At 42.1% G+C, this 24,808-nt stretch overlaps 1 protein-coding gene across 7 annotated transcripts in view; it reads right to left on the reverse strand.

Annotated features, from left to right (window-relative positions):
- GRIK4 (glutamate ionotropic receptor kainate type subunit 4) overlaps positions 1 to 24,808 on the reverse strand; it is a 463,707-nt gene that overhangs the window by 102,386 nt on the left and 336,513 nt on the right. For all 7 annotated transcript variants that reach the window (XR_013992485.1, XM_081037048.1, XM_081037049.1 and 4 more), the window contains one exon: positions 19,271 to 19,474. Coding sequence is in view for 6 of the 7 variants with exons in the window: in XM_081037048.1 (XP_080893174.1) it covers positions 19,271 to 19,474 (204 nt within the window). In the remaining variant the exon portion in view is untranslated. The remainder of the gene's footprint in view (positions 1 to 19,270; positions 19,475 to 24,808) is intronic.

Below are 24,808 nucleotides of genomic sequence, written 5' to 3' on the forward strand. Positions count from 1 at the left end.
ATTGTAGCTGTGCACCTTCGCAGATGACACATTAATACAATGTCATTTTTTGGTCCTGCCCTGCTCAGTGTTCCTGGAGCAAAGCACTCATATCTCTCACAGTCACACTGAAGCAAACAGTTCTTTTACACATCTGTACTTCCTTTACCTCCATACCACCTGGTCTACAGACTTTCAAAGACAGAACCAAATTTAATCTGTTCTTTTGACCCAAACCCCTAGCACAGTGACCAACACATAATAGGTCTTAAATTACCATCCATTGATTGCTTTATCAGTCTATCGCCTGGGTTTCTAAGCCTTGGGTTGACAGCTGGGTTGACACAAACTGCTGAGAGATGAGCTCCCTAAGTTTATGCAAGGAATACTTATCATCTGGTGTCTTGTTCTGCATGATTTAAGGGAACAATTTATTAACACTTGACTGTGTTCTAGGCACTCTGTTAAGTGCATAAGGGTTTCAAGATGAATAACATACTGTGCTTGCCCTCAATCAGCTGGCAGTCTTACTACCACTAAGACTCCATTCCAGCAGTCCTCACTCAGAAGTAATTTCTACCTCCTACTCAGCTATTCAAGTATTTAGTTTGTATTTCTAATACAGCACTTATCCCATACAACCTTGTATTAAATTATTTCTGCTTGTCTATTTGCCCTTCTAGCTGGAGTGTTCCTAACAGAAAGGGGCCTGGTTTCAAATCTTAGCACTTTCAGGTGTTAGCCTGTCTGGGGCTGAGAGCTCTTCCTATAAAAAGGAAGTAGTTATAATAACTCACACCTCCTGGATTGAATATATAAGTGTCATCCAAGTGTCCTTCTCAGGCTGGCTCCTCAGAACCACCTACTTTATCGCTATTCTCCTGGACCAGCCTATTCCTTCCCTACCATTCCTCTAGCAAAAAGACCCAGCGGACAGGAAGACTGGACCTAAATCATTCTCTGTTCCAGCCGTCAGTTCTCATGTGCCCCTTGTAATGCAGTGAGAAGAGCATAAGATTAGGGTCTGAATAGGGTATGAGTCTGGGCTCTGACCACTCTGTATATCTGAGCATGTATTAGTTACTGAATTCTCTGAGCCTCCATGTGCTCATCTGTGGAATGGAGTACTAATTACTGCCTCTCGGGCCATGTAAGGATTAAATAAAATAGTATGTGTAGAGCTCCTACGTAGTGCCTGGCCCTTATCAGGTGCTATCAGCCCCCTTCCCTGTTATTCCCTTTCTCTCTGGGGGACTCAGCTTTGAACTAAGAAGAGTTGACCAAATGTCTGGAGCAGGGGAGACTCTCATTCTTATTCTCCACAAAGTCAAAGGAAGCGAGAGGAAGGAGAAAACTTGAAGGCTTTGGCAGAACCCTCCACTGTACATGGGGCTCATACTTGTCACAGGCTGAGGCTTCAGGAGAGAGTACACCTCACCCTGGAGTGAGGAGACAAGAGCAGTCAGAGACAGAGACAGAAGAGCCCAGCTGTATTGGTGGCAGCTTATAGTCATCTCAGAAGGAAAGGGGGAAGTGGTTGCAGTCTGTAAACTGCTTCTACTGGCTTTTTATCAGGGGGTATAGGACTGGCATAACAGGAAAGATCCTCTGAGAACCTAAAATGAGACAGAGTAGTGGAAAATGAGGGAATGATGAGAGAGGAGGAGGGAAGGCAGGTGTGGCCTAAGTTGCAGTCCAGGGCTATGGCCTTTTTATTCTCAAGGACAACATTCTGTGAATAATGAACAGATAAGATAGACTTCCTCCCTTCTCAGATCTTGGGGGGTTATGTGCAGGGACGTGCATCTCTCAAGAAGCTATTCCAGAATGGACCTTTCCCAGAGTCCAATAGCTATTCCTCTTCCCCTCAAGAGGCAAGGCTACTTGAACCCATGCTTAAAAGCCTAAATGATAGGACGCCATTCAATAGGTTCTAGAATTAAATGCTGAAACCCTCACACAGTGGCCATCTTCTACTGGGCATCCTACCTTAATTCAGACCCCATCCCATCCACCTAAATCATTGGGCAGCTGTCTAATGAATATGCTTCCATCTATTTTTCCCATCTTCAGTCCATTCCCTTCTCACCTGTCAGAGTATCCTTTGGGAAGCAAAGCTAATCATGTCACTCACCTCTTTGAATAAAACAATCAGGCCACCTTGGTCTTCAATAGCTCCCCATTAGCACTCTGGACACAGTTTATATATCCAAACACATACATCCTGTCACACTGGCCCTTGCCTACAGCCTTACTTTCCCCTCTTCCCTTTGAAGCCTGACTCCAGCCACATAGAACCATGCCTTGGTATCCTATCTGCATTTGCTGCACGTAGAATATCCTTTTCTACCAAGATGTTCCTTCCCCACCCTCAATATTCCACTCAATTGTCCTTTCCTTGGTGAGCCCTTCCCTTCTCACACCTGTACCATTCCTTCTCCATACGTTTACCAGACCTACCCTTGCCACTCACTATCCATGTGACCTTGAACAGGTTTCTTAACTGCTTTGCAACTCATTTTCCTCATCTGCAACATTGGGTTAGTTTGAGGACTAAATGAGTCAACACAGTCAAGTGTTTAGAACAATGCCTGGCCCACAGGAAACAATAAGTGTCAGCCATTATTAGTATCATTATTAATACTATTAATATAGTATATATCACACTGTATAATAACTCTTGATTTACTTGCCTTTTTGGGTAGATCCTGAACTCCTTACTGGCATTCCCCACATCCAAATAGTGTTTGTCAAACTATATGGATAGACCTACAGAACATTATGCTAAGTGAAATAAGACAGATGGAAAAAGACAAATATCATATGATCTCAGTTACATGTGGAATCTAATGAATAGAATAAATGAGCAAACTATCAGAAACAGTCTCAGAGATACAGAGAAAAACCTAAGGGTTGCTAGATGGGACGGGGAGTGGAGATAATGGGGAAGGTGAGGGAATTAGAAAGCACAAATTGGTAATCACAAGATGGCCATGGGGATAGAAAAGACAGTTTGGGGAATATAATCAATAATGTTGCAAAGATTTGATAGGGTATCCAATGTCTTGTCTTATTAGGGCGTCCACTTTGGATGGTGTAGATGCCTGACCATTGCAGTGTACACCTGAAGCTGAATAATAATAAACATCAACTCTAACTTAATATACATATGTAGTCACAGGATGTGGAGTACAGCCTAGGTAATAGAGTCAATGGAATTGTAACAGCTGTATACAAGGTCAGAGGGACAGTAGATTGGAGGAGGGGGGTTATTACTTTGTGAGGGGTGTAAATCTCTAACTATTACATAGTTTTGCACAACCTGAAACTAAAAAAAACTCAAATAAACAAAACAAAAAAAAAGTGTTTGTCAGATAGTGGGCACTTTGATGAATGAATGAATGAATCATTTAATTATCACCAAAACCTATCTCTTCCTGATTTGAATACATGCAGAAACCAGAACTTAATGGTGAAGGTAAAGCCCTCCTTGAGCTTGGCTATCACATGAGGAAAGACTTGAACACTCCATTTTAGCCCCAGGATCGGTATCTCTATTTTAAAGAATAGAATTCTGACTTATTTGCAGTAAAATAGTCTGTGACTTCCAGGTGAAAAGTAATCCCAGGGGACTAGTTGTGGTATTTTTTTAGTTCAGCAAAATGTCTCTGAACAACCTTCTCAGTGGATTGAGGTCACGGTCAGCCCAACCCACAAATTCTCTGGTGAACTCCTCCATAATCCTTTTACATAAGGGCCCAGGAGGGAAAAATGGAAGGAGGCATTTCAGCTTCATTTACACTTAATTCATCAAAATGTCACTGGTAAGACCTATTTGATGTCAAGGCTTATGAGCCTTGAATCTAAGCCTTCCCAAGCCCTTTCCTTTGAACCTAAATGTACCATTCTGCCAACATCGTGTTGAATGCCAAGAGTGTACTTGTTTCTGAACTTTGAAGCTGGAAGGGGCACTGTCTCTTCCCCGATGTGCTTTACTCTCTCCCAAGTTGCACTCTGAGGATGTGAAATGCAGTCTTTTCCCTTCAGGATGGCAGTGCTTAGAGCTGAACTGACAAGAATGCCTCATCCACACTGGATGAGAGTGGAAGGGGTCAAGAAATCATCTGCCCAGTTCTTCCAATGCACAGATTTAGTGCAATCCCTTTATAGGCCAGAGTCAGATTTGGGTACCAAGTTCTGCATACCTTCCAAATCCTCTGCTTAGAAGGACATCTCAGAAGTAAATGTTAATTTTGGCTGGAGGGAGATGAGGCGGTAATTCCATCGGGAAGAGACTATGTGCTATCGCAGACTCAGAAGCCCAAGTTCAACCTCACCTCTGCCACTCAATGGCTATGGTACACTGGGTCAATCATAAGCCTTAGGTTGCTTATCTATAAAATGGGGGTAATAATATCTATTTCACAGAGTTGTTGTGAATAATAAAAAGCTAATGCTTGTGAGAGTAGTTTCAAACATGAAACCAGTGCACAAATGTAAAGGATGAATAAGACAGTACCCAGGACAGATACGAGGTGTGATAAAAAAATACGGTGAATGTTTAAATTAACAGCATTGGGAGTGGAGACAGTGGAAATGTGATGGCTCGGTGCAATGTCAGAGAGATAATGGATGGGAGGAGTGGGGTCCATAGTGTGAGGGATATAAATGACGAACGTCTAAGTATTACTTTGTTTTGTGCACCTGAAAATAATAATATATATATATATATATATATATATATATATATATATATATATATATGTATAAAAATCAAGATCCAAATTAAGTCCATGATTTGCAATTGAAAAAAAAAAGTTATTTTCCAACCGCTCCAGTCCATAATGATTGCTTTTTATTCTAAAGTCCTTTAGCTTGTACAATGAAGTGTCTATGCCATTTGTTCACACAGAGTTTTTTTTTAACATGTTTTTTATTAGTTTCAGGTGCACAAAACAATGTAATAGACATTTATCATTTATATCCCTCACACAGTGACAACCCCCCTCTGACATCGCACAGAGCCATTACATTCCCACTGTCTCTATTCCTAATGCTGTACTCCGCTTCTTGTAAGTATATATATATATACATATATATATATATATATGTATATATATATATATACACACACATATATACAGCTAATTGCAGTTGGCATTCATTATTGTTCAGCTTCAGGTGTACAGTGCAGTGATCAGGCATCTACATCTTCCCTGAGGTGGTCTCCCTAATGAGACAAGTATCCATCGGATACCCTACAAAATCTTTACAACATTATTGATTACATTCCCCAAATTGACTTTCGTAACCCCATGGCAATCTTGTGGTTACTGACTGTGCTTTCGAATCCCCTCACCTTCCCCTTTATCCCCACCTTCCCTCCCGTCTAGCAACCCTCAGTTTTTCCTCTATGTCTCTGAGACTGTTTCTAATTAGTTCATTCATTTACTCTTTTCTTTAGATTCCACATATAAGTGAGATCATATTGTATTTGTCTTTCTCTGTCTGACTTCACTTAACATAATGTTCTCTAGGTCCATCCATGTTGTTGCAAATGGTAAGATTTTTTCTTTATGACTGTGTAATACTCCACTGTATAAGTGTACCACGGTTTCTTAATCCAGTCATCTACCGATGGGTATTTCGGTTGTTGCCATGTCTTGGCTATTGTGTATAGTGCTGCAATAAACATAGGAGTGCATACATTTTTTTGAATTAGAGTTTTGGATTCCTCTGGATAGATACCTGGCAGTGGAATTGCTGGATCATAAGGTAGTTCCATTTTCAGATTTTTGAGATACCTCCATACTGTTTTCCATAGTGGCTGCACCAATCTGCAATCCCACCAACAGTGCGCAAGCGTCCCCTTTTCTCCACATCCGCGCTAGCACTTGTTGTTTGTTGATTTATTGATGATAGCCATTCTGACTGGGGTCAGGTGGTATCTCATTGTGGTTTTTATTTGCATTTCTCTAATGATTAGTGAGGTTGAGCATTTTTTCATATGTCTGTTTGCCATCTGTATATCCTTTTTAAAAAATTGTCTCTTCACGACCTCTGCCTATTTTTCAATGGGGTTGTTTGTTTTTTTGGAGTTGAATTGAGTGAATTTTTAATAAATTTGGGATATTAACCCCTTATCGGATATATCATTGGCAAATGTCTTTTCCCATTCAGTAGGATCCCTTTTTGTTGTATTGATGGTTTCCTTTGCTGTGAAAAAACTTTTTAGTTTGATGTAATGCCACATGTTTATTTTTTCTTTTGCTTCCCTTGTCCGAGGGCATATATCAGTAAAAATCTTACTCTGGGTAATGTCTGTGAAGTTTCTTCCTATATTTTCTCATAGGAATTTTATGGTTTCAGATCTTACATTTAAGTCTTTAAGCCATTTTGAATTTATTTTTGTATATGGTGTAAGGAGGTGGTCCAGCTTCATTTATTTGCATGTGTCTGTCCAGGTTTCCCAGCACCATTTATTGAATACACTGTCTTTACCCCACCGTACATTCTTGCTTCTATTGTCGTAGATTAAATGGCCATATAGACATGGATTTATTTCTGGACTCTCTATTCTATTCCATTGATATATGTGTCTGTTTTTATGCCAGTGCCATGTTGTTTTGATTACTGTAGGCTTGTAGTATAATTCACAAAGGGTTTTAAATTGTCATAATTACTGCTTATGTGAATCTTTGGTCTCCCCAACTAAATCATAAATTCCTGTAAAACAGACACTGTAAATAATTTGTCCTACTATGCTCTCTGAGGTATTCATTAAATGACTTGCTGAATGAAAAAATTTGAATCACTAGGGTTACCCAAACACTTGCACCTAAATATTGATTTTGGAAAATGTTCTTGTCAACCTGCACTGCAACTGAGCTCACAGCCAGTAAAGTGAATAACTTCCATAGGTCCCAAACAGGTTACTTAAAAAGTTGGCCCAAGAAGATGGTGTGTAAACTGTAAGGAAAAAAGAAAAAGCCTAAGCAGTCCTGAAATCTCTAACCATATATAAAACAGTAAACATTTTATTCAGGAAGTCTAGGGATAAATATTTTCTCTACTATCTTACAAATTTTACATATTAATTTAAACAAATAGCATAATGGTAAATAGGTTCTCTCTTGTATGCCATTTCCCATCAATACCTAGTGACTGTCTTGGGCTGTAACATAAAGAAAGAGTCTAATTCCAAATCTATGTTTATGAAAATCTCTCTCTCTCTCTCTCTCTCTCTCTCTCTCTCTCTCTCTCTCTCTATGTATATATATATATGCATGCACACACAAACCTACATATCTTTAATATTTTATATATTGTGTGCATTATTGTATACATATAATATGTACACATGTGTCTGTGTGTACATGCATCAAGTCATAGTCTGTGTGACTGCCTATTCTAAATACTTATAAATGTATATAAAATTAAGTTCATGAAGTAAAAAAGAATATTACACTAAAAGACACATCGTCATTAATCCCTATCAAAATTCTCCTCCTCACTTTGGACTTATCCCATCGTGTTGGCACTTTCTGAAGCAGTTCTGGAAGTCCTCTTTCATGAGCGTCTTTGGTTGGACTATCATGGCTGCCTCAATGTCCTGAATTGATTCAAAACATTTACCTTTCATGGTCATTTTGACTTTGGGGAAGAGCCAGAAGTCACACACTGCCAGATCCAGTAAATAAGGTGGATGAGGACACACTGTAATGTTTTTATTTGACAGAAATTGCCATACCAGAAGGGATGTGTGACTGGAGCCTTTCCACTGTGATCTAAAAACATGGTGAATGCTGCTGCTGAGTGCTATCCAATGGAAAGGCAGGGATCTTTAATATGGGAAGTGGCTCGTGTAACCTTAGTAACAGTGTGTGACAAGTTTCAACTTGTTCAATGTAGTCAGTTGGGTGTGAGCTACAGTTGAGAGAAGGTGTGTTTTAAAGTATGCCATAAATCATCTTCCATCATGATAATGCTCCGAGTCACACATCGCTTTTGGTACAGCAATTTATTCAAATAAAAACACTAATCAAAATGGTGGCGTGAAGTGAGCCTCTGGAAATCTCCCCTGGAATTTAAAACAAATCTAACATCTATAACTCCACAAAGGACTCCCTGCACATCAGACAGGCAAGACAAAGAGGCTCACTACTGAACTCGCCTAAAGCTCAGCAAATTGTGCAAGTAGGGGAGGTGGGAAGTGAGAAGTGCGGAGCCGGAGCCTTGGGGGCGCAGGATGCAGACCTAGCTCAGTGCTCTGAGCTGGCTGCATCCCAGAAGGAATGCAGCTGTGGGAGAGAGAAGAACTCGGACTACTAGGGCTCCGGTTATGGCCTACAGGGCTGAGGGGGCAGCATATAACACAGCTGAACCCATAGCTCACGGCAGAGACCTTGGAGAAAAGGCTGAGGGAATAAGGCTGAAAACGGTGGTTTAAGCCCTCACTGCCAAGCGAAGAATGGAAGCCTTAGGCACGGAGAAGAGCCGCCCCTCCTTACCCTCCCAGAATTCGCCCCACCCCCACCTGCCTGGTGCTAGAAGCGGAACAGTAGCAGTGTCAGATCAAAAGAACAAAATATTTGCTGTTCTGAGAACTGTGGTCCGCAGACACAGATTCGCAGCCCAACTAGTTCCGACAAAGGAAAGGGAGCTGTGGAAGCGGGACTTATGTGCTGGTGGTCACCGCCATTGGTCTGGGCCACCTCTCACAACTCACCCCGCCCTGGCCATACCTATCTGGGTGGATCCCTGCAGGAGGAAACAGAACTGCTGAAACACACGGGCTCTGAATCTGGTGCAGAAAGAGCTTTGGAACTTCAAAAGCTTTCAGCATACCAACACGGGATGCTGCACCCTATGACCTAGGTGAACTATTAACAGAGGAGAAACCAGTCTCCCAGGGAATCCCCCCATTGTGTGAGAAGCTGGAATAGTGCAGGGAAAACAGCACTACTGTGTGAGTGAGGAAAAATAAGGCTGCAGTCGGAGAGAAAATAAAACATTCTCCCAACTAGCACTGGAAAAAAAAAGAAAGACCTCTTCCTAGCAACCTGTTGCAGAAGCCACTCCTGTAGATGTCTAGGAAGAGAAATAGTAAATCAGTAATTACCATGAATAACCAAGGCAACAAGACAGCTCAGAAAGAAAGTGAAAAGTCTCCAGAAAAGGAACTTAGAGATATGGAAATATGTGACTTAAATGACAGAGAATTCAAGATTACAATTCTGAAAAACTGAACGAGATGCAAGAAAACACAGAAAGGCAGTTTAATGAACTCAGACACAATCAAAGAACACCATGAACATTTTAAAAAAGAGATTGAAATTTTGAAAAAGAACCAAGTAGAATTTCTGGAGATTAAGAACTCAATAGAAGAAATTAACAATAAAATATCCAGCTTAGGAAGTAGAGTTGACCAGATAGAGGAAAGAATCAGTGACATCGAAGATAGAAACCTGGAATTTACAAAGATGGAAGAAGAAAGAGACTTGAGACTTAAAAGAAATGAAAGAACTCTACAAGAACTTTCTGACTCCATCAGATAGAACAATACAAGAATGATGGGCATACCAGAAGGAGAACAAAGAGATAAGGGAACAGAGAATATATTCAAAGAAATTGTCGATGAGAACTTCCCAAACTTGTGGAAAGAACTGGATCCTCGATCCAAGAAGCAAATAGAATACCTAATTACCTCAATCCCAAAGGCCTTCTCCAAGGAACATTGTATTGAAGCTGTCTAAAATCAACGACAAAGAAAGAATCCTCAAGGCAGCCAGGGAAAAGAAGACGGTAACCTACAAAGGAAAGCCCATTAGATTATCATCAGATGTTTCAGCAGAAACTCTATAAGCCCGGAGGGAATGGAACCAAATATTCAAACTATTGAAAGAAAGAAATTATGAGCCAAGAAAAATATATTCAGCAAAGGTATCCTTTAGATATGAAGGAGGAATAAAGACCTTTGCAGACATACAGAAGCTGAAAGAATTTTCTAACACACAACCTGCACTACAAGAAATACTAAAGGAGGCTATTCAACCACCAACAACAGGGACAATTTGTGGCAACCGAAACATAAAAAGGGGGAGAGTAAAGGCCTGAACTGGAATATGGGAATAGCAAAAGTAAGCATGCTGAAGAAACTGGAATACTCTAAATTTCAAACTTTCTTTTACATAAACTTAAGGGTAACCACTCAAAAACATCCAGAACTGAAATATACACTGTAATAAAAGAAGAAATAGAGGGAAAACATCATGGAATATCACCACACAGAAATAAAAGACAACAACAAAAAGGCAAAAAAACAATGGAGACACAGCCTTACCAGAAAACTAGAGATAGAATGACAGGAAATCCTCACATATCAATAATCACCCTAAATGTAAATGGACTAAACTCACCAATAAAGAGACACAGAGTAGCAGATTGGATCAAAAAACTAAACCCAACTATATGCTGTCTACAAGAGAAACATCTTAGCTACAAGGACAAGCATAGACTCAAAGTGAAAGGGTGGAAATTGACACTCCAAGCAAATGGTACCCAGAGAAAATCAGGTGTAGCCATAATGATATCAGATGAAACAGACTTCAGGGTGAAAAAGATAACAAGAGACAAAGATGGACATTTCATAATGATAAAGGGGACTATACAACAAGAAGACATAACAGTCATCAACATTTATGCCCCCAATCATGGAGCACCGAAATATACCAAGCAACTACTAACAGAACTAAAGGGAGAAATTGACAAAAAACACAATTATACTAGGGGACTTAGATACATCATTGACAGCTATGGATAGATCATCCAAACAGAAGATAAATAACGAAATAACAGCCCTAAATGACACATTAGATGAAATGAACATCATTGAAATATATAGAGCACTTCATCCTAAAACATCAGACTATACATTCTTTTTGAGTGTACATGGAACATTCTCAAGGATAGACCATATATTTGGACATAAAATGAGCCTCAGTATATGTAAGAAGATTGAAATCATACCAAGCATATTCTCTGATCACAAGGCTTTGAAATTGGATATCAACTGCAAAAAGAAAGCAGGAAAAAACACAAATACACGGAGATTAAACAACATACTTTTAAAGAACGACTGGGTCAAAGAAGAAATTAGAGGAGAGATCAAAAGATACATAGAAACAAAGGACAATGAAAATAAATCCTACCAAAATTTTGGGGATGCCGCGAAAGCAGTTTTAAGAAGGAAATTTATATCATTACAGGCCTATCTCAAGAAACAAGAAAAATCCCAAATAAATAACCTCATGTTACACCTTAAAGAACTAGAAAAAAAAGAACAAACGAAACTCAAGGTCAGCAGAAGAAAGGAAATAACAAAAATCAGAGCAGAACTAAATGAAATAGAGAATAAAAAGACAATCGAACAATTAATGTGACAAAGAGCTGGTTTTTTGAAACGATGAACAAAATTGATAAACGCTTAGCTAGACTCTCTAAGATAAAAAGAGAGAAGTCACTAATTAACCAAACCAGAAATGAAAAAAGGGACGTTATCACGGACACCACAGAAATACAAAGGATCATCCAAGAATACTGTGAAGGACTATATGCCACCAAATTCCATAACTTAGAAGAAATGGACAAGTTCTTAGAAACATTCGCCTTCCCAGGCTGAACCATGAAGAACTGGAAAATCTAAACAGACCAATTACCAGTAACGAAATTGAATCAGACATCCAAAACCTTCTCAAAGCAAAAGCCCGGGACCAGATGGCTTCACTAGTGAATTCTACCAAACCTTCAAAGAGGATCTACTACCAATCCTGCTCAAACTCTTCCAAAAAATTGAAGAAGAGTCAGTACTCCCTAACTCATTTTATGAGGCCAACATTACCCTGATACCAAAACCTGGTAAGGACAACACAAACAAAGAAAACTACAGACCAATGTCTCTGATGAATACAGATGCTAAAATCCTAAACAAAATTCTAGCAAATCGAATACAACAATACATTAAAAAGATTATTCATCACGGCAAAGTGGGGTTCATCCCTGGGGCACAAAAATGGTTCAACATTCGCAAATCCATCAATGTGATACATCACATAAACAAAATAAAGGACAAAAATCACATGATTCTATCAATTGATGCAGAAAAAGCATTTGACAAGATACAACATCCATTTATGATTAAAACCCTTAATAAAATAGGTCTAGAAGGAAAATACCTCAAGATAATAAAGGCCATATATGACAAGCCCTCAGCTAATCTCATAATTAATGGTGAAAAACTGAAGCCCTTTGCTCTACGTTCAGGAACAGGACAGGGCTGTCCCCTATCACCTCTGCTTTTCAACATAGTGTTGGAAGTCCTTGCCAGAGCCATCAGGCAAGAGAAATAAATAAAAGGCATCCAAATTGGGAATGAAGAAGTTAAATTGTCATTTTTTGCAGATGACATCATGCTATATATACAAAATCCTAAAGACTCCACGAAAAAGCTATTAGAAACAATCAACGAATACAGTAAAGTTTCTGGCTACAAAATCAACCTACAAAAGTCCATTGCATTCCTATATACTACCAATGAAATCTCAGAAAAAGAAATACAAAAAAAAAAAACAATTCCTTTTGCATTTGCAGCAAAAAGAATAAAATACCTACAAATAAACCTAACCAAGGATGTAAAGGACCTATATGCTGAAAACTGTGAGACATTTTTGAAAGAAATTGAAGAAGACGCAAAGAAATGGAAAGATATTCCGTGCTCATGGATTGGAAGAATCAACATAGTTAAAGTGGCCATATTACCCAAAGCAATATACAGTTTTAATGCAATCCCCATCAAAATTCCAATGGCATTTTTTAAAGAAATAGAACAAAAAATCATCAGATTTGTTTGGAACCACAAAAGATCCCAAATAGCCAAAGCAATATTTAAAGAAAAAGAACAATACTGGAGGTATCACATTCTCTTATTTTTGCTTGTACTACAGGGCTACAATAATCAAAACAGCATGGTATTGGCAGAAAAACAGACACATAGACCAATGGAATAGAATTGAGAACCCAGAAATAAAACCACATAAATATGGACAGATAATTTTTGACAAAGAAGCCAAAAACATACAATGGGGAAAAGCAGCCTCTTCAATAAATGGTGCTGGGAGAATTGGATAGCCATGTGCAAAAGAATGAAACTGGACTGCTATGTGTCATCATGTACCAAAATTAATTCAAAATGGATCAAAGACTTAAGCATAAGACCTGACACAATAAACTGCATAGAAGAAAACATAGATACTAAACTTATTGCCCTTGGGTTCAAAGAGCATTTTATGAATTTGACTTCAAAGGCAATGGAAGTAAAAGCTAAAATAAACAAATGGTACTATATGAAACTTAAAAGCTTCTGCACAGCAAAAGGAACCATCGACAAAATAAGGAGGCAACCGACTGAATGGGAGAAGATTTTTGCAAACAGTTCCTCTGATAAGGGTCTAATATCCAAAATATAGAAGGAACTCATGAAACTCAACAACAAAAAAACAACCCAATTGAAAAACGGGCAGAGGACCTGAAGAGACATTTCTCCAAAGAGGACATACAAATGGCAAATTAGACATATGAAAAAATGCTCACCATCACTAATCATGAGAGAAATGCAAATAAAAACCACAATGAGATATCACCTCACCCCAGTCAGAATGGCTATCATCAACAAGACATATAGTAACAAGTGTTGGAGAGGCTGTGGAGAAAAAGGAACTCTCGTACACTGTTGGTGGGAATGCAGACTGGTGCAGCCGCTATGGAAGGCAGTGTGGAGGTTCCTCAAGAAATTACAAATAGAATTACCACATGACCCAGCAATCTCTCTCCTGGGTATCTACCCCAAAAATATAAAAGCATTTCTCTATAGAGACACGTGTACTCCAATGTTCATTGCAGCTTTGTTTACGGTGGCCAAGACATGGAAACAACCAAAATGTCCTTCGATAGATGAATGGATAAAGAAGTTGTGGTACATATACACAATGGAATACTATCGGTGGTAAGAAAAGATGAAATAGGACCATTTGTGACAACATGGATGGATCTTGAGAGTATAATGCTAAACGAAATAAGTCAGACAGAAAAAGCAGAGAACAATATGATTTCACTGGTATAGGAACATTTGTGACAGCATGGATGGATCTTGAGATATAAGCGAAATATGTCAGAGAAAAAGCAGAGAGGCATCTCTTTCTTCAAGCTATTCCAGTCTATCTTCTCCTGTGTTCCAAGTACCCCTCTACTAAGACACACCATCATTGCTGCACAGGTCTGCAATGGGCTAAGTTGTGAAGGATGTGACTGGGGTAAAATGAGTCCAAACTCCAGAGTTTCTCAGTCATCCTTCTCTCTACCAATCAGACACAGCACTGGGGGTCAAAGGCCACAGTTTATGTGTATCCACTTGTTTTCACTACAACCACATTACCACATTTAGTGGGATTTACAGCAAAAGCCATGTTCTAATGATTTCCAAACATGTAGAAAACATGCCCGAATGGTCTCCTACAAGTAATCTGCTATGTGCCCAAGCCCTACAGTCTTAGGTGATAATGGCAGGTGAAATGGACGTGAAAAGACTGAGGCTCTAACACCCACAGGAGATAACTCAGGCCTCTATTCTTTACTCCATGTCATTCAGACATCTAAGAAGTTACTACATTCTTCAAACTCTCTAAAGAAAGAGATGCTGTAGTCAGCCACCAGCACCTTGTTAGTAGGGTTCTCCTTCCACCAAGCTTTTGTTTCTCCTGCTGCAGTTTCAGCTGCACTAGCTTTGCCCATTGCCCAGGTGAAGCTGGTGGGCAGCTCTGAACACACACATTCTGGGGGGCACCTGGTCCTTGTGCAAGTTCTCTTTCTTCCCTCGAGTGCCACATGTGTTGCACTAGTGAGCAGTACCAAAGAGCCACACACGCCAGCAGGATGACTGCTGAGTCCTGGCACGGAGGCCCTGGGTCAGGACCTCTGGACCCCCATGTAGTGATCTCCGGCTTGCCCCAGCATGATGCAAACAATGTTTTTCACTCTTCACTTTAACATATGATTGGCTTAGTTTTATTTTTGTACTGGGGAATACATATTACTTGAACAAAAAGAGGGGCATTTAGAATACCTACAGGAGCCTAATCATAACCACTCATGGGTTATTGAGTGGTTATTATTCACCTCAGTGCTCAATGAGCAAATCACCTAATCACCTCAATGAGCAAATCACCTAATGCTCGCTCGGGGTTCACTCAGTCATGAGGATTGCCACTCAGTGTTACCAATAATCCTGCAGGCAGATGGCCTGACACCAACTGCAGTCTAGTGATCCACAAAGGGAAATTTCAGTCTCCACCAGAGGGAGGCTCAGCAGGATCTCTCAGTTCCTTAGTGGCTCGGGCCACTTCATCATGGTGTCTCACCCTCCTGGTTGGCCCGGCCCACTGTGTCTGCTCTTCCTGACCCTTCCTGTTGCCTCACGTCACTCCATGCTCCATGTTCTTCTGGCCTCCAGCCCTGAGGCTTTCTTAGGCTGGTGAGATGTGAGGAAATGCAGGATCTCTTGGTAACCAGGCATGCACTGGCTCCTCCAGCTGCAGGCAAGGCTGCAGGCTGGGAGGGGGTCCCCGGCTCACACCCGCTACTGGACGAGCACACCTGATGTGGCTAGTACTGACAGTACTGTCACTGTTACCTTGAGATCTGACTTCTTTGAAGGTGGCCAGAGGGTCCTGGTGCACAACCCAGTATGGGGCAGGGGACGCCCTATGGAGTGAACTTCAACCAATGAGAGACAGGACTCAGCAGATAAATTCCCCTCCCTCCCGCGATGGACTGTTTAGGGAGGCAGTAATTTCATAGAACCTCTCTGTGGGCTGACAATCAGCTGTGCTTGGTGCAAAGCCCTGGCCAGCACAGTGACAAACTCCTGACATGTGCTCTCCCTCCTTGCCTGCCTCCTTCCCTTTTCCTCACTTCTAATGTCTTGAAATTGCATTCCCTGAGTTAGCATGTAAGCATTTTCCTTGGGCTCTGTTTTCTAGGGAGTCCGGCTTAAGACAACTCTTATACTTCCTGTATGTCAAACACTATGTACGTGAGCACATGTATGTTCATGCACACATGTGCATGTGTGAATGTTATTTTAAATCCTTACAAAAATTATTTCCCGATGAACACTGAACCCTTGGGGAACGGTTGGAAAGGACAAAATAAACTGCCCAAGATAAATGGATAAGTGGATAAGTGGAAACTTAAGCTTATGTCTGTCTAACATCAAGATTTCTGCTCTCTCAGACCAGGAGCACTGAAGTCACAGACCAGGGCTTAAATGTTGGCTTTAAACATAATAGCTGTGTGATCTCTGGCAGGTTACTTAACCTCTTGAGCCTCCCTTTATTTCCTCATTTGTTTAAGTGACAGATGTAGGTGCCATGACTCTAAGGTTTCTTCCAGTTGGGACATTCAGTAACCCCAAGGCTCTGCTATTACAGCCTCTGAAATGTTCATGTGCAACTTGGGGAAGGGGTTATGCAGGATGGATCTAGGCCTTAGGACTATTGTAATCCCAGGGGAACATCTTGGCAGACATATGAAAGCATTGAGCCTAGGGAGGGAGGGATTCTGGAGTCACCCACTCCTGCCCACGATCAGTCCCAGTGGCATTCAGACACCCTACTGACTGGAACATTCTTCCTATTTGTCAGAAGTCAGCTGGCTGCAACATCATTTCCCAAGAGAAGCCATTCCCCTCCACCCTATGCCTCTCGAGACTGGGTCCTGCTCCCTCTCAATGCTCTCATAGCTCTTTCTACTGCATCTCCCTTGCACTTAACACAATCTGAAATTATACATTAATGTGATCATTCATTAATATCTGTCTCTCACTGGTAAGATTCACGAGGGCAGTGAATCAGGTTTATTCTATCCCCTATTGTATCTCCAATATTTAGAATCATGGAAGGTGTTCAATAAATGTTAAACGAATGGATTTAATTAATTAATTAACACTATGCAGTGAAGTCTTGATGAGACTGAAGCAGTATTTTGGCTGGAAAGCCGATCTGGGGTGAATGACAAGGTTCTTGTCTGATTGCCCAAGTCATTCAGTACGTAGCTGCATGTCCTTGAGTCCGAGACTCTTCTCCTCCTCCTGCCAGTCTGTGTCACAGCTCATTAGGGGGCTGATAAGAGGATGACTGTGTGCTGACTGTGGCATCCCTGAAGTCACCCTACCAGTCACCAGCCAGCCCAAAGTGGCTGAAGCACAGGACTCAAGGTGACTGAGTACACTGGTGAGAGGGGCAGGAAAAGGCCTGGTGTTTCAGCTTTCTGTGTTTACACACTGCTGGGCTGCACCTCCACTGTGGGATCCAAGCAGGAAGACTAACTGTTACAAGAGAGGTCAGGGGCTATAGAGAAAAAACAGCACATCCTTTTCTGCTGAAGCATGGTATCATCAGCAAGGTAGGTTTGAGTCTTAAGACAGCAGACAGCTCCCCGAAGAAGTCTTCAGTCCCCACCCCTGCCCTTGTGAGATGCTTCTAGGGCTCCTCCCTAGGTCTTCTGCAGCATTCTGTTGACTGGTCAGTCCTTTACTTGCAAGCCTCTCCCTGGGAGCAATGCCTCACTTCTGAACCAGCTCACGCTGGATTCCAGAACATCGGACAATTCACAGTTCCCTGAACAAGCCTTGCTATTTATCCCACTGCCATCATTGCAAATGCTGTCTGCACCACCAGCCAAGCTCCTAAGTACCCTCCTCCTCAGCTTTTAAATGACCTTTCTATGCTGGTCTGCACAGAACTTTTCACAATGCTTTGTCAAGAATAGTTTATTTAAGACCCCAACTAATATTTGAACCTTGGAGACTAGGATTAAAAAAATTATCTTATATCCCAAGTGTGATTCAGTTAAGGGTTCAAATCATATTAATTCAATAGATAAAGGGAAGAGAGAAAAGAAGGAAGAAAAAGAAGAAAGCAAGGGTGGAAGGGAGGGAGATGTGGAGTACGGGAGAAGAAAGAGGGAGGATGGAAGGAAGGACCTGGATTTATGTGTACCTTTTGTGGTGACATCAAAATTCAGCTGAGGTAGTATGCTATGGTGGGAAGAATCTGGGCTCTGGAGGGAGACAGATAGGGGTTCAAATTCCAGCCTTGTTTCATACTAACTGTATAGCTTCAGACAAGTCATTCAAGCTCTCTGAGCTCCAGGTGGCTCATTTGTAAAGTGGGGATAACAAGTAGCTAAAAGGTATGTTTCAAGAGGATTAGAGATAATGTATGTAAAGCACCTTGCACATTGGCTTTGCTGGGAGGCTGCAGGAGATCTCCCTTCAGGGCTCCATAGTTTGACTCAGGTTGGATTACAGCGAAGGAAAAGGGTTGGTCCAAGGTCACAGTAAGAACCCAGGTCTGTGCTCTCTGCATTGGGTACCCATTACTTGTCTTAACCACAAAAACTCAGTTATGGAAATATGGACAATGAATGAATAATGATTTAATTAATTTTTAGAGATAGTAATAGTGTGTACCAAGTAAACAAGAGATTTCTCCCTGGAAGAACTTCCTATGTCCTTGCTCTGACCTAACAGATGACTGACATTCTATGATGTTCACCTGCATTTTAATCAAGTCTCCACATTCACCCTGAAAATCTACAGCCTGTCCAAGTGCACTTTGGTCCTGGGTCTATAAAAGCACATTGACAATAGCAGAAAATAATACAAGTAACAAAATAACCATAACTGTGACCAACTCCTCTGCAATTGATCTTTCCCCCCCGTTATTTAACCATATTTCCCCTGATAGCACCTCTAAAGTGTCTAAGTCAACTAATGTCACTGTGTTCCATTCTCTCAGAGCCTGTCCAAACCCTGCCAGGGGATGCTAATGAGTAACAAAATAATCAGAACAAAGAAAAAGCACCTGGATAATCCAAACATGGAACCCAAACCCTCTAATTCGTGTCAATTGGTCAAAGCCTTCCTTACCTGTTACAGGTGCTGGACTGGGAAAGCCACAGGGCAGGCATCATGGTGTTAAACATTCACCAGTGTATATCGCCAGTGCCTGGCTCAGTGCCAGCTTAATAAAGATTTGTGCAATGAATGGGCAAATAAATGAAAAATATATAAATGATTGAATAAATGGAAGGCTCATAAGCATACAGCACAACTCGAAGTCCTTCCATCTCCCTCCCCAGCCCACCAATGAGTTCACATCACCTGTTCTGTCCTTACCCTAGCGATCAGCTCCCCAACCATTCCTGTCCAGGTGCCATTGGCCTCGGGAACGCCGTACACGCCGTCCCCAACCAGATGGATCTTGTACTTGAACCGGAGAATCTCAGCCAGCTCCTTGAGCATGTCCACACAGAAGCCTTCGTAGCGGTCATTGCCTTCCATCTCCTGGTGGTTCCCTTTCAGCATTAAATACGGGTTTTCCTGCAGCAAAACTGGGCAGTTGTCATTCTCATCTTAGCCCTGGTGTCTCAGCCACATGTGGTGGGGGTGGGGGACAAGGCACAGGAGGAGACAGGTTAGAAGGAGAGAAGTGGCTTAGGTACTGGGTTACTAGAGGAGGTGACCAGCTCTCCTCTGACAACTTGAAGGCACTTCTCTTACCAGGACACACAGGGTCCCATTTCATAGTGTCAAGCCAAAGCCCCTCTACTTACTTAAGGTTATCATCTGACCCGACCACCATCCCATCCCTTCCTTTTGTTTATTCCACACAGACCTATCACTGGGCATTATGAGCTACAAAGATGCTGAGAATATAGCAGGGAACCATGGGCAAGGGAAAAGCATGATGAAGGGCATTATCCCAAGTGAGATAGAGCAGGCCTATCCTCCATTTAGTGGAGTATGAATTGTGTGGACAGTTGGGGTAGGAGGATAAATTTAGAGACAAATTAGGGTTCATATGGCCCTGGAGGCCCGACATCATACATATATATGTACATCATACATATATAGTAGGGGAGCACTGAGAGTTTTAAAGACTTAAGGATGTGAGTAAAGAATATTAAGTAGCAAGAGAGAACATCTGGGGGTGAGAACAAACACCCCCCCACCCAAATATGAGGTACTGACTCCTGAGCCATAGTTTGACTCAGGTTGGGTTATAGAGAGCTGGAAGGATACAGAGAGGGCCAGGCTTGACGACAGGTTAAGGGTGGGTCAGTTTGGGTAGGGGTCCCTAGACCCTTGACTGAGGACAGTGTCATCAATACCATGGATGATTTGGAAGGGAAATGGATTTGAAACGTGTTGAATTTCAGGTGCTGTAGGTTATCCAGGAGGAAATGTATGACTGAGTCTTCAAAATGTGGAGTGAGGAAAAGATTGTGGGCGGAGATTGGGAGGCTTTTGTATAGAGGTGATGGCTGAAGCTACAGGATATGTGAGGCCATCGAGGGGGGAGAACTGAGGAAGGACAGAGAGGGATAAGAAGAGGCCCGTGGAGCGACCATATTCTTAGAGAGTGGGAAAATGAATAGAAGCCATAAAAGAAGATATAGCAGAAGCAGGCAGAAAAGCTGAAAATAAGGAAAATAAGGTCATGAAAGTCCAGGAGGAAGCAGTTTCAGAAGGAGAATGCAGACATTCCCACACAGAGATGAAGTAGGGCTGTGATTGGGCATCTGGGTTACGTGCCACTCATGATCTTTCAAGGAAGATTCAGTGAGGGTGGAAGAATTCTGCAAGTATTGGGGAGGGAATGAAAAGTGCACAAATGAGAGTGGACCAGCATTTTGAAAAGTTAGGAGACAAAGGAAGGCAGGCAGACCATCTTTCCACCCAACTGCTACAAGTAATGTCTCTCTCCAAGCTTCATTTCATCATCTATTAGGATGGTACAAAAGTAATTGTGGTTTAAAAGGATAAAAATATTTGCAAAAACCGCAATTACTTTTGCAGCAACCTAATACAAATAACAGAGCTGAATGATGTCCAAGGGTTCACCAATCCCATGATTCATTTATGATTCCATAAACTGGAGGGTAGCTGACAGGGCAGCAGGGTGTAGATAAGGTAGTGGTTATGGCATCTTAGGATGGGAGGGACCAGAGTATATTTGTAGGTAGAAAGGGAGGAATCCTTCAAAAAGGAGAGATTATAGAGAAGAAGAAAGACGTGCTAGTGCTAGTTGGTGCAGCAAAGACGCAGGATTTGGTGGGAGGAGACAGGGTCAAGGTGGGTGTGAGGCTGAGAAGTTGGCCTGGAGGTAAGGTAGAGAGCATGGATGTGGACACAGTGAGAAGTGAGGAGGCCGGAAGTGAGGGAACTCATGCCAGCCTCCAGAGTTGTGTGGGAGGCAAGTAGGATTGAAGCGTGGTGTGTGAAAAGGTTTGGCAGAACTGCTTAGGTGATATGATAGGGAGTGAGAGAGATGAGTACGGGGATTGCCGAGGCTTAGCTGAAGTCAGAAGGCTGAGTGCAGACTGGCAACTGGGAACAGTGACGGCAAGGGCAACTGGACTTAAGGAGCAGCCTGAGATGGCTGAGCATCATGGCAGAGACAACTTTAGAAGTTAGGAGAGGGAAGTGCTGAAATGCTGGTTTGCTGAGCTCAAGCTGGAAGGAGTATCTGGGTTGGAAAAGATGGAGAACCAGACAGATGAGAGGTCATGAGTGGAGGGTGGAGAGAGCAATTTTGTGAGCATGATGAATTCAGAGAGAGGAAGGTAGAAAGTTGTGTGTCAGAGAGAGGAGGCTCCAAGTTGAAAATTATGATACATGATCAAGTCCATTGTTATGTCAGAGATATGGGGCCAGTCTCCCTGTCTTCCACACATCCTGTCCTCGGCTCAAGGGCTTTTCTTTGTCCCCTCTGCCCCAACTGCTCTCTCTCCCCATCTTCTGTACAACCCAATTTATCTTTGTCCTTGGATTCCCATTACCTCTTCTGATGCCAACTCACTTCTCAGAACTCCTGTGCTTACAGCTAGAGTCCCACACAACCATCCTCCAGTCTTCCTTTTCGTTCCTGCTCTCAAGTATAATGTAAGTGGGGCATAGGACTGACTCTTTCCCTTCTTTGGTACACCACCTGGTTCCAACATTAAGCACTGGTGGATTGTGTGAGTGAAAAGCACTGAAATGGTCTGATGAACAGAGCTTGGCTGGGGCTTTTCACCTCTGGGATAGCAACATCCCAGCGTATCTTATGTTATCCCCAGGACTATCATAAAGTTATTCTACCCAAATACTCTCTACTCTGAAATTAATTTATTCAAAGTAAATATACAAAAGGTCAATCTTGGAGGGAGGAGATGTATGGGAAAGCTAAAATGTCAGAAAGTTTGGGGCTCACGGCACGTTGGAAAATATGGAGGTCAAGTGCTGGTCTGGAGCAGGAGACCCTCTCCTGGCAGGAGTGTTGGGAGAATGGAAGGCAGTAATGTGAGCAAAATGTTTAACTCAGGGTCTGACACAAGGTAGGTGTTCAAGGAGTGGGAGGGAGCTGTGGCTACTTCTGTGTATTTGCTGGTATTAACCAATAAATCATTCATATATCCCAAGTGTACCTGACAGGAGTGGGAGACAATAAGGTTATGTGCTGAGTTTTAAGGGATAAATTATTCAGGATTACCATTTATAAAGAATAACCCACAAATGGTCACCAAGGACTGAATTAAGATAGTCATTCTTGGTAAGAGTTATTGACTTGTATCAGCTATCTTAGACATAAATGCACAAGAAAACATTTTTGTTTGAATTGTACTTACTATGTTATTAAATGTCATCTGACACAAAAGTGTCCTGTCCTCATCCCTCATGAACACACGTGTGCATATGTAAACAACTGTGTGTGCGTGTGTGTGCGCGCACACACACGCACACACACTCAGATAGACATTTCAAGTCTAGAAACACGGCCCTGTGGTCTGTGTCACTGTGGGTCTGACTCAAAGCTCTGAGCACTGTCCAATTCCAGACCCTGAGAAGCAGGAAGTAAAACTCAGCAGTGTTTCCATCTTCTTCCCAAACACTTGTTGGCTTTTAAGGAATACCCTTTACCGTGTAGGAAGGAATTCCTTCATTCAAATTCTAAAGCTCCCACTTTGTGTCAGACACCCCTCTCTTTGAGGAGATCTCATTCTGAAAGGAGAGGTAGAGCTGTAAACAACAACCTCTAATAGAAGTGACACAACAGGGTGTGTACAAAATGCTAGAGAGGGAGAAGCAGGAGTCAGATTAGGGAAGACTTCATGGGCAGAGCTTTAAAGGATGTATAGACATCTCGAGATGGAAATAGGAATCAGGGGAAAGGGTACTCCGGACATGTGTAGAGGCAGGGAATCGCATTGACACAGTGAGGAAACGTTGGGCAGTACAGTACTGCTAGACCCCAAGTGGCATGGAGAGGAAGCAGGTATGGCAGGCTGGGCCTGATTACGATGGCTTCACAGTCCAAGCTCAGGTGTGGTGGGTCCTGGGTAGTACTGAAAGGTTGTAAGTAAAGAAATGACGGGACAATTTTGATTTCAGAATGACTGTACTGGCAGGAGGGCAGGTGAGAACGGAGCCTGTGAGGAGGCAATGCTGCGGCTCAGGAGAAAGGGACAGGCAGGCCTAAATTAGAGCATGGGCTTTGAGGATAGCTAGCAGGGGACAGATTAGAGAAGTACTTCAGAGATAGAGAAGACAGTGGGAAGGAGGTCCCAAAAATCACACTGTGTGCCACCTACCCCCAGTGGGCCAGAATCAAGCTTACTGTTGCCCCAGCTCAGCCAGGCTTTCCACATAAAAGCTGGAGCCGTGACACCATCACCCTCTAATTTTTCTGACCTTTTCACCTTTGGTTCAGATAAGCTAAAGTTGGAGATGAGACAGGAAGTGACTGGGAGCTAGAATTGCTCTCCCTGCCGTTCACCTCGACTCTTCCCTTTGCCCAGGATAATCCTGTCCAGACGGCCACATGGCTTTCGTCTCACCCTGTCAGGCCTCTGCCCAGATCTCCCCTTCTCAATGAGGCTCTGACCACCGCGTGTTCATATAGTTTGCACTCAGTCCCCTCCTCACTCCCCTTTCTCAATTCTATTTATTCCTGATCTTCCAGAACAGTGTCCAGAACATAGTAATACCCAATAAATATTCCTTCAATAATGAATGAAAATATTCAGTGACCTCTGTCACCTACCAAGTAAAGGGGAAACTCAACAGCCTGACATTCAAGTTCCTAACAAAGCGCTGTGGACCCAACCCACTTTTATGACCTTACAGCTTACCTCTCTCTACCAATGCTCATTTCCTGGGAAAACCTGCACTTTTCAGCATTTCCTGACACCTGACACTGCTCTCCTTGATTCACTTCTCGCTCCCGACCTCTCCGTCTTTTGGAGCTCATCTTCCATGTCCCTTCTCTACAAAGACTTTGCTGACCTCCCTGATGGGATGGGGCCCTTCTCTCCTTAAATCCCTAGGCACTAGGTATGTAGCTTTCTCCCCTGGCTTTTATCCTACTCTGCTTACAGTAGATTGATTCCAGTCTAGGGTCCTGGGCCCCAGGAGTTCATGATGGTAATGATGGAGGTCCCTGAGCTCTTTTTATAATCTCAAAAAGCTAAAAACAAAACAAAACAAAACAAACAAAACTGACACATTTGCAGACCTTGCACATTTAGCAAGGATAAGGCTCAGCAGGTTAATGACTGCATCAAGTCCTTGCTTTGGGTCAGAATTATATCAGTGTGGCAGCACTTATCTCCAGCTGATAAGATACTGTACCAGGCAAGAACGTATGCTTTTGATTAGTTAAGGGGTGGGGTG

This window comes from Rhinolophus hipposideros (genome assembly GCF_964194185.1).
Source record: "Rhinolophus hipposideros genome assembly, chromosome: 24".
NCBI lineage: Eukaryota > Metazoa > Chordata > Mammalia > Chiroptera > Rhinolophidae > Rhinolophus > Rhinolophus hipposideros.